Genomic DNA, 9,708 nt, shown 5'->3' with positions numbered 1-9,708 from the left:
TAATCAAAAAACAAGGGTGTGTTTTATACACAAGTAAATACAGTAATGCTTGGATGTTCAGTTACGAAACAGTAAGATTAACATTCTTAATTCCTTTAATCTTAAAATAATCCTCCAGAATTGTGGCAGTTATAGCCTACCATGCTGGAGAAAAATATTTGGAAACCATCTATTCACACTCCCCTGTTAGTCAGAGTTAACTTCACAAGCAGTTCTGACTTCCTGCCTTTGAAAATAAGATCACCTAATTGGCACAGAACCTAAGGAGTCATCAAGAGAAAAATTTGTACATTATACCAACAACCCAATTGTTGCAACACAAATTCTGTATTTACATTCCTTGTATTCTCTTGGGGACACTGGTTTCAAAATATAATGCAAGAGACAAAGTTATATGATCATACAAAACAATAGATAACTTATAATTTTGTATACTGTAATCTTTGTTTTCATACAGCAGTCTACAAGACAACAAACTGTGATCTTCATCACAAGCATTTACTGAATTTTAATATCTTCTCTATTTCTTTGTGAATGGAACTTTTATTTACAATTATTTCCAAATATTGAACTTTTCCACACTTTCCAAGGATTCATTAGTTACAAAACTGATCACAAGTTTTCTTTGAACAAATTTTAATATGATTAATTAGTTCCAGGTGCATACTAAATTCAATGAGAAATCTGTATAATACTGCTCTTGTAACTCAATCATAATCTATAAATAAGTGTGCTGTTCTATTGTATGCCCAATTTTTCTTTGGTATCTGAAATATTTTATCAGCATTACGCTGAAATACAGACCAATAACATCCTCATACAAACTTGTAAGACTTACCTGATAACTTTGTGCCTCGCAATTTTCTTGTAGGTCTTGGAGATGGAGATTTAAATGGTTTGGTTTCTTGTTTTCCTCTTTCAACTGCAGATAATGGAGAACTATTGGCTGGTGGCTGCTTGCTAGTAGTTGAAAACAACTGGTTTTCCACTGGCACTGTACTAACATCTGGTGATGATGTTACTGCAGGTGTCACAGTCAATTTACCTCTAGTCTTTCTTGTAACTGGTGACTGAGGAATTTCAACTTTGGTAGTAACAATTGCTCCCCGTAGTCTTCTAGGAGGCGATGGTATAGTATCAACTATCACACTCGTACTTTCGTTTACTTTCAGGGGTGATGATAATTCAGAACCAGTGTTCACACTGCCATATAGTTTCCTTTTGCTTCTGGCAGGAAAGAACTCTTCCTTATCAGTATTGACATTAGCACCCAATTGCATTTTGGAAGGAAAAGGTGATTCCACTTCTACAGTGTCTGCGTTACATGATTTTTTCTTTAGAGATGAAATTTCAACAGCAGAAGTCAACTTTTTACCTCGGGTTCTCCTAGCAGGTGGAGAGGAGACCTGCACATCACTTGTATCTTCTTTTGCTTTTTCGAATGCTGTAGCAGATTCTGTTTTCGCTACATTTCGTCTTGACCTCAGTGTTTTGATTGTTTCAGGCGGAGAGGCTGGCAATTTAACTTCAGCAGTAGCCACACCTCTCTTCCTCCTTGTAACTCTAGCCACTGGTGTGGTTGGGCTACTGGGAACACTAGATTGTACTCTGTTTTGTGATCTGCCAGAGGCAAGAGACTTGTCAGAGGACCCGGCTAATATATCAACATGCCGTCCTGGTGAAGGGTCCTCAACATCTTCCACCTTCTCCTTTTGCCCTTGCTTCTTTGACAGTGGTTTTGGGGTTCCATCTGCTACTTCAGCTTTTAATGTACTATGTGGTTCATTTCTCTTACGTTTACTTCTTGCATTACTTGTCTACAATATGAAAGGAAAGATTACAAAATGTATTAAGATACCCAACTGGAAAACAAAACTACAAAAAAGTAAGGCTGTCCCCAGTTCACAGCTTGGTGCCATTTGGGGGGGGGGGGAAGAGGGGGAAAGCTCCTACTTGATCTTGGAACTAGATGGGGATAAGCGGATATAAGGGGATAGGACCCTTGGTATCCATTAGAAAGGAGGGTGTGTGAGCATGTGTCAGTCTGGATTAACAGGCAATAACGATTCCTTGTCCCCGCTGCAAACAGAATCTTGGTTCTTCAATCTGTAGTCAGTCTGACTGAGCTACCTTGGCAACATTAGTTACGTATGACACATTTAGCACCTAATTCTTGCATATTTATTATGACATTGCCACAAGAAAATGTGCTATTTGACTTAATATATTATGTTGGCACTTATCACAACCTTAACCTACTATGCATTACAAATCCTGGGAAAGGGAGAGGGCATGTTAAATGTGTTTCTAGAAATGTATGAGCATGCATTTCTATTTAAAATTCTTTCATACAACTACTAACATCACATCCATTCCCTCTTTCCATTTAATTAGGCATAAATTACAATTCCTATTATAAATTTTCAGAGAGACAGAAAACTAAGATGTGACATGTGAGTAAACATAGTAATACTATTTTGATGACAGAATTAAATTATAACTTACCTTTACTTCTTCAGGTGAATGGACATTCTTCTGCACAGCATTCATTTCTGTACCACTTTTGCCTGCTTCATTAATATCTGTTTTGATAAATTCTGGAGAGTGCTTGATGGGGGTTGCCATCCCAGATGCCTGTTTGCGACGTGTCCTTGTGGCCACAGAAGACACTTCCCCACTTACAGCAGAACTATCAAATTTTGGTTTACTTTCTGTCCATGATGAATCACCACCAAGTGTTACAGCTTTCCCAAGCTCATGAACATCAATATCTGTTAAGTAATCTGTAGCTGACGTCACACTTCTTGGAGTCTCCATAAGTTCCTTTACACCATGAACATCACTCAAATCATTCTTAGGAGACTTTTGGCTCTTAGGTATCTTCATTAGCTGCTTCACACCACGAACATCACTCAAATCATTCTTAGGAGACTTTTGGCTCTTAGGTGTCTTCATTAGCTGTTTCACACCACGAACATCACTCAGATCATTCTTAGGAGACTTTTGGCTCTTAGGTGTCTTCATTAACTGCTTCACACCACGAACATCACTCAGATCATTTATGGGATACTTTGGACTCCTTGGCGTTTTCATAAGTTGTCTCACACCACGAACATCGCTCAAATCATTCTTAGGAGACTTTGGAGTCTTCATAAGCTGTTTCACACCAGAAACATCTTTCAGATCATTTTTGGGAGTCTTTGGATGCCTTGGGACCTTTGAAAGGTGCTTAGCTATAAACATATCTGTCAAGTAATTTGTAGATTTTGGAGACCCTGATGCCTTTGTAAGTTCAATTCTTCTATGCACATCTGACGTATCATTTGTGGGAGATTTCGGACTGCTTTGTGTTTCAGGAAGTTGTTGCACACCACTAACATCTGAAAAATCATTTTTGCATGATTTTAAAATTCTAGAGTTATTTGAAAATTCTTGGACTCTACCAAGACTATTCTTTGGTGACATTTCCATAAGCTTCTGAAAATGTTGTCCATTCCTCACTACCTGTAACGTCGAACTCTTTCGTTTCCTACTTGAGGAAAGTGGCGACACAAATTTTTCTACAGAAATATGAGGAGTCTTTACAGAATCAAAATCAAAAGTTGTGTTAACGGAATCTGGAGTTGGTAACGTCTGGTTCTCATAAGACTCTGAAACTCGCTTCTTTGGTGAACTGCTCTTATAATCATATGAAAAGCCAGATTCTTGCAGCAACACACAATTCTGGGTGGTAACAGCATTCAAAGTGCTATCTGATCTGGGCAATCTGTGCATATGTTTCTCTGAAGATTTTGAAACTCCTGAGCCAGAAGATCCATGGCCTTCATCCAACACCAAAGCAACAGCATTTGGAGATGACTGCTTCAACATAGATAAGTCTGATACAGGTATCACTTCCTCATGATCTTGCCCAGCAGGAGACCTTAAAAATGTTCTCACAGAAGTACAATTTTGATCTGTAGCCTTTGGAAACAAAATGGCGCTATTTGCATTCCTTTTTTTTCTTGTTGAGGAGTTTCCAGTACCTCCAACCTCAGGAGATTGCATGACAACTCTTGAACCTCTCAATTTTCCTGCTGCAGCAGCTCGTTCAGATGCAGGCGAGCTTGTAAAACCAGACTTTCCTTTATCTCCAGTCCTTGGTGATGATCTTGAATCTGATTCATAAGACTCTGGTGAATGAATACCTACTGAACTTCTTGACTTCCTTACTGAAGCAGTTAACTTAGAAGCAGGTGTACCTTGAGATACAGATACACCTTTATCTCCAGTCTCTGGAGGTGATATTGAAGTTGACTCAACAGACTTTGGAGACTGCATGGCAATTAATGAACTCCTTGAATTCCATCCTGAAGTGGTTTGTTTAGGACTAGGAGTGCTTGAAGTAACTGATCTCGCTTTCTCTCCCATTTCTGGTGACTTTGTTGTGCCAGAACAGTGAGACCCATAATTAGGAGTTTGCTTCACAGACAAAATCCCTGATTTCCTTGCAGATAATGTTTTGTTTGTTAGATCATTGGTTTCAGGAGTGCTTAGACTTATACATCTGGACCTTCTGCCTGCATGAGGAGTGCCAAGATTAGACTGATGAGTCTCAGCATCTTTTACATCTTCACTGTCAGAAGCTGATTTAGACCGCTGAGTTTTCTTCAAGCGTTTCCCAAAGGGTGAATGATGGACACTATGTTTAGGAGTTTTCTTGCCTGAGCTGAAACCAATTTCTGATCTTGAAGAGTCAGGTGTAAGATGAGATGCAGATATACCACTCAATTCTCTTTCTGCAGCTGGAGTATGTCCATTATCACAAGTAATGGATGCAATCTTCTGTTTACTAGATACATTCACTGGAGAACTGAAAAGTTCAGCAACACCAGATATGTTAACAGTTTCTTCAAGTTTAGGTGAAACAGCCTGCTCTAATTTCAGTATGCGGCTTCTACGACTTTTCTGAGATGATCTGAGTGGGCTCTCTTTGATCTTTTCACCAAATGATACATCCAGATCAAGAGTGTTGGAACCAAAGTTGAAATCTGTTGGAATTTCCTGCAAAGCAGACACAACACTTGATTCGAACAATGTACTGTTTTGGGTGAACAGAAAACTGTACCTAAACTTGTAAAATCCAGAGGACATTTTTTAACCACTGTTAGTGGTGTTTCTAGAGATATGTAATGCTCATTAAAATGAATATACAGGTAGCCCTCGATTTGCGCCAGTTCAGAATAATGCCAATTTTGAAACCAGCAAGTCAATAAGTGAAAAAAATATATTTTACTATTATTTATAACGTTCTACAATGTACCTCTTACTGATTTATATACTAAATCGTAATTCTTACATCGCTGGTTTTGAATAAAAATTATAAATACAGTCATCTCTGCAATTACGTATGTTTCGTTAACGAGAATTCGCTCCAATGAGATCTATGAATCGGTAAAAGCTGTTTGTGAAATGCAAACTTTTGCATATGCGAGTTTGCTCTAATGCAATTTCATTCCTGGTGCTTTAAACTTTCAAAGGGCTAATTTAATCTCTGCGGGGGTACCGGGTTTATTTATACTACGCGATTTTCTATAGGTCGGCATCTTACACGAATGCAACTATCGCATAACAGCAGAGATGACTGTACACATCAATCACATGAAAGAATCGCAGTCAATCGCGGGGACCAACGAATTGCTGATTATAAGTGTATAAAATATATTTTTTAAATTCTCTTTATTTTATTTACGTTATTTCAGAGCTTTAAATGTAATGCCATTATATTACTAGTCAATGTTTGGGTGCTGGCAACGCATGGAATTGACTTCCCATTGATTTACATTATAAAAGAGTTTCAATTTACGCCGGTTCGTCCAGGAACGCATCCCCGGTGTAAATCGAGGGCTACCTGTACCTGCAAGTAAAAAGTATCTGTACTAAATTTCATACAGCAACCTACATGGACTTATTTATTGTAATATAATTATATGGTGTACATGTAATATAAATTACTCAATAAATATGCTTCTCAATATTTTGTGCCTTCTTACAGTTATGTAAATATGAAGGGCAATGAAAAGAAATTGCCGAAAAATTTGAAATAAAGCGACAATTTCCACAATCTTTAAGACAATGATAATAGCAAACATATACAAATATTGCCACCAGCAGAAAGCAGATATTACTTCAATTATAAACAGACTCACTAATTAGTACTTATGTCAATCACAAATAGAAATTAATTTTTGACTGCCAGGAATGGTTAAATTGCACTTGGAGGAATGTTGATAATATACTTATTTATGAAAAACTATCACTGAATATTTCCAGAGGTCACAAATGATCAGACAGAACATACATTTTGCAAATGTTATTCAAGATATGTGTCCATTATTTAAACTATGACCTTGTACATAGGCATAGGAAAAACAAAATAATAATAATAATAATAAAAATAATAAAAAAGCTCCAGTCCATAGTCAGACATTATACTGACTGAGCTATCCAGTTCCCAATGAAGATCTACCTTTGTTAAACTGTTCTCTGTATCAACTTCTCAGAGTACAATTTTTTTAAAGAACAGTATAACTTTTAAATATTTCTTTCACTTCTTTAAATTAAAAACTTCATATGGGTTGGACTTCAAATTTCTGTCCCTAAATTATCTTGATTCTATATTCCACAGAAATGGAAAACTGTTATACCTCCACTAACTTCCACCAGACATTTTGAGAGAGAAAAAATATGTGCAACTGCCCAGTCACAACAGAAAACCTAAGTAAAAACTGCTTACTATACACTCATATAATGTCCCAATATAAAAAACTTAACTAAAAGAAGTGTACGTCCACATGTTCTGCAAAATGCACAAGTCACAGTCTTGAAGTTACTCAAGACAAAATTTTTGGTTTGTAAAAATCAGTTTTGTAGTTCAAATCCTCAATTAAATTGCGTAAACCAAGTTTGCACAGGTAAGATGATGCATGTGGATAGCCCATAAGAGGAAGACTAAGAAGATGACAGAAAATTTTAAGTCCAGTACAGACAGTGAGTGTCTGAATCTGTGGGAACAAAATTGAAATGTTATGCCTACAAACCAATGAATAAAAATAGTACACATGATGTAATTTCTTACCATAGAGTATACATGATTTGGTGATGCTATTTTATCATTACTTACTGACTGCAAGTTTTCTGATGTTTTCCTGGCAGCCTTACGTACTGCACTTCCAGATTTTGCTGCTGTGGTATGTATCCCACTCTTCCTTTCCACTGTGTCAAGTCAACAGAACAGGTTCATGTCACAAATCAATTATTACGTATACAACACATCTACTTCCCACAATTCAGTTGCTTTTAATATATACTATAAATACATTAACCCATATATGTATATCATTATTTACCTTTTAATGTGTCTTCCACTGGTTGAGGGAAACTGGAAACAAACTGTGGAGTCTTTGGACGTGAAACTTTCCCATGACACACTAGGAGGGCAGCCATCTTCTTTTTATCAGGTGTTTTTGGGCTCTCTAATTTCAACTTTTTAGCAGCTCTTTCTGCTGAACGAAGTCCAGATTCAAGTTTCCTTTTCTTTTCTTGATCTGATACAGTAAATGTTACCTTCTGTTCAGATTTTGTCTGCAGAATGACACATACAACATATTTTTTAATTGCAACATTATACCCTGATGAAATAACATGGCCAAGGTAGTCTGGATCTTATGAACTTTGTTAAATAATGACAAAAGGCTGTTTGTCATAAGGAAAGGTATAGAATTTATATATATATATATATATATATATTCCTCAACTGTAGGCCTGTTTTAGGAAATGTTCTGTAAAAACATGAAACAGTGATTATTACACAGAGCAAAGTTTTAACTACAAAATGTTTTCTTGACAACCCTGGTTCTCAAAATACCTTTTTCATGGACAATACTGTATTCTTCACTTGGAAGTTTCCACATGACTTCCTACTTTTCTGAGGTGTTCTAGCACTCGAGAGTTTGGGTACAGATTTCAAACGTGATGGAATTCGGCTTACTCTTGACACTGATGAGCCACCAACAGATTTCCAAGCCTTGGCATTTACTAGTGGTGCTTTTCTGCTGGTCACCAATGTCTGCACATTCAACCATTCATGAGAAAGTACAAAATGTGTACAAGTGCATTATTATTACAACCACAGTCAGCATAAAACTCCCATTTCAATACCATAGAACAGGAAAATTTATTGAAAAAGTGTATTGTACACATAATGCATGTTTCATAAACAACTTTCGTTACAATTTTTTTTTGCAATTCATTCATTATACACACAGAAAAACATTCAGATACTCAGGAAAGTACCTCAATTCCAAATTTAAGGAAAAACCATTTAGCAATTTTTCAGTTACTAGAAGTGGAGAGACTTACTTTCTTATTACATTCACAACAGATTCTGTGTGCAAGACTCACGCAATAAAATGCATAATTTGGAAACCAGTTCCTCCATTTTCATTAGTCTGCTGTCCACAACAGAAACATTAATGGTTTTACATAATTGTTTCACTTCAAAGTAACAAAATTAAAAGTTACCTGCCACGACCGTTTACCAGGCATCTTTACACCAATATCTGACACAGCTGTTTTCATGGCAGATTTACTGTACTCTTTCTTTGATGGCGTAGGATCTTTTTTCTTGTTAGAAGGCTGGTTCCTCAATTCTGCCACAGTTTTATCAGCAGGTGAGCTTACACTTGTAACAGTACCTGCTGCCTAAAAATTCCATAAAACAGGTTGAAACCCTAGCAGCCAAAAGGGAACATATCTCACAAGGTATATTATATGCTGGCATAATTCACTAACTGCGAGGAAAAATACAAGAACCATGGAAATGGTTTTAGTTACACACTGTGAAAACTTTGGACATTAATGCACTGAAGGCCACTGATCCAGATGTCCATCATCCCATTTCTAATGCTTGCATGCGTTATGCGAGATGGGGACAATGTCTGAAATGGCCTCTTGCCCTATTTAAGCTCCAATAGAAGGTGTAACGAACAAGGATAGCAAAAATTGTAGTACTGCTGATAATCTGTAAATAATGCCTGAATATTTCTCCAGAACTTGAGAGACCAAAATGAAACTACATCAAATTATCAAAGAAAATAGAGCATACCCAACATACGGAACCCCAAATAAGACTGAGAATAGTAAGCAAATTGATCAGGGATCTGGCAAGGAACTGGGAACTTGCAAAACTCAAGAGTCCATGCCCAAATGGTAGGGGAGAGGGAGAAAACTCAAACAATGATCACCAACCCTACAAAGAGTACAAATGACACAGTACCTCTGCTTCAGACATGCTGCATAATGATAAAACTGTATGTAAGTGTGAGTGCTAAGTTTCCTGAACAGCATCTCCCCACACTGAAATACAGTGCAATGTTCACATATCAAATTCTTTTGTATGCTAACATAAAGGAGTAAAAACATTGCCGTCTCACCATAGGACTTCTCTGTTTCAATTGAGGAATCAACGAAAAGGTCAAGGCTACTACAGTTCCAATGCCTACAGTTTCTTGACTTGGTGTTCTATTACCTGCCACTACCTTAGTTACAACCTAAACTAGAAAGGAAATGTCCAGTAAAGACGGAAATTATACACATCTAACAGATGATATATTGTAACCAAATAATTCGATCACAATAGTGTTTCACTTGGCAACACACTAAAATACA

The 9,708-nt window shown here is 36.9% G+C and overlaps 1 protein-coding gene across 10 annotated transcripts in view; it reads right to left on the bottom strand.

The window, feature by feature from the left end:
- The window catches only part of LOC110838964 (uncharacterized), a 42,887-nt gene that overhangs the window by 5,241 nt on the left and 27,938 nt on the right, over positions 1-9,708 (bottom strand). For all 10 annotated transcript variants that reach the window (XM_087350529.1, XM_087350530.1, XM_087350524.1 and 7 more), the window contains 6 exons: positions 8,563-8,742; positions 7,907-8,107; positions 7,389-7,623; positions 7,163-7,254; positions 2,506-5,043; positions 839-1,817 (listed from right to left, as the gene is read on the bottom strand). In XM_087350529.1, the coding sequence (XP_087206655.1) occupies positions 839-1,817; positions 2,506-5,043; positions 7,163-7,254; positions 7,389-7,623; positions 7,907-8,107; positions 8,563-8,742 (4,225 nt within the window). The remainder of the gene's footprint in view (positions 1-838; positions 1,818-2,505; positions 5,044-7,162; positions 7,255-7,388; positions 7,624-7,906; positions 8,108-8,562; positions 8,743-9,708) is intronic.

Source organism: Zootermopsis nevadensis, unplaced genomic scaffold (assembly GCF_977971745.1).
Source record: "Zootermopsis nevadensis isolate Lab colony 2312 unplaced genomic scaffold, Znev_1.0 Znev_ptg000017l, whole genome shotgun sequence".
NCBI lineage: Eukaryota > Metazoa > Arthropoda > Insecta > Blattodea > Termopsidae > Zootermopsis > Zootermopsis nevadensis.
The sequence above is the reverse complement of the archived record's forward strand: the minus strand, read 5'-3'. Positions and strand labels throughout refer to the sequence as shown.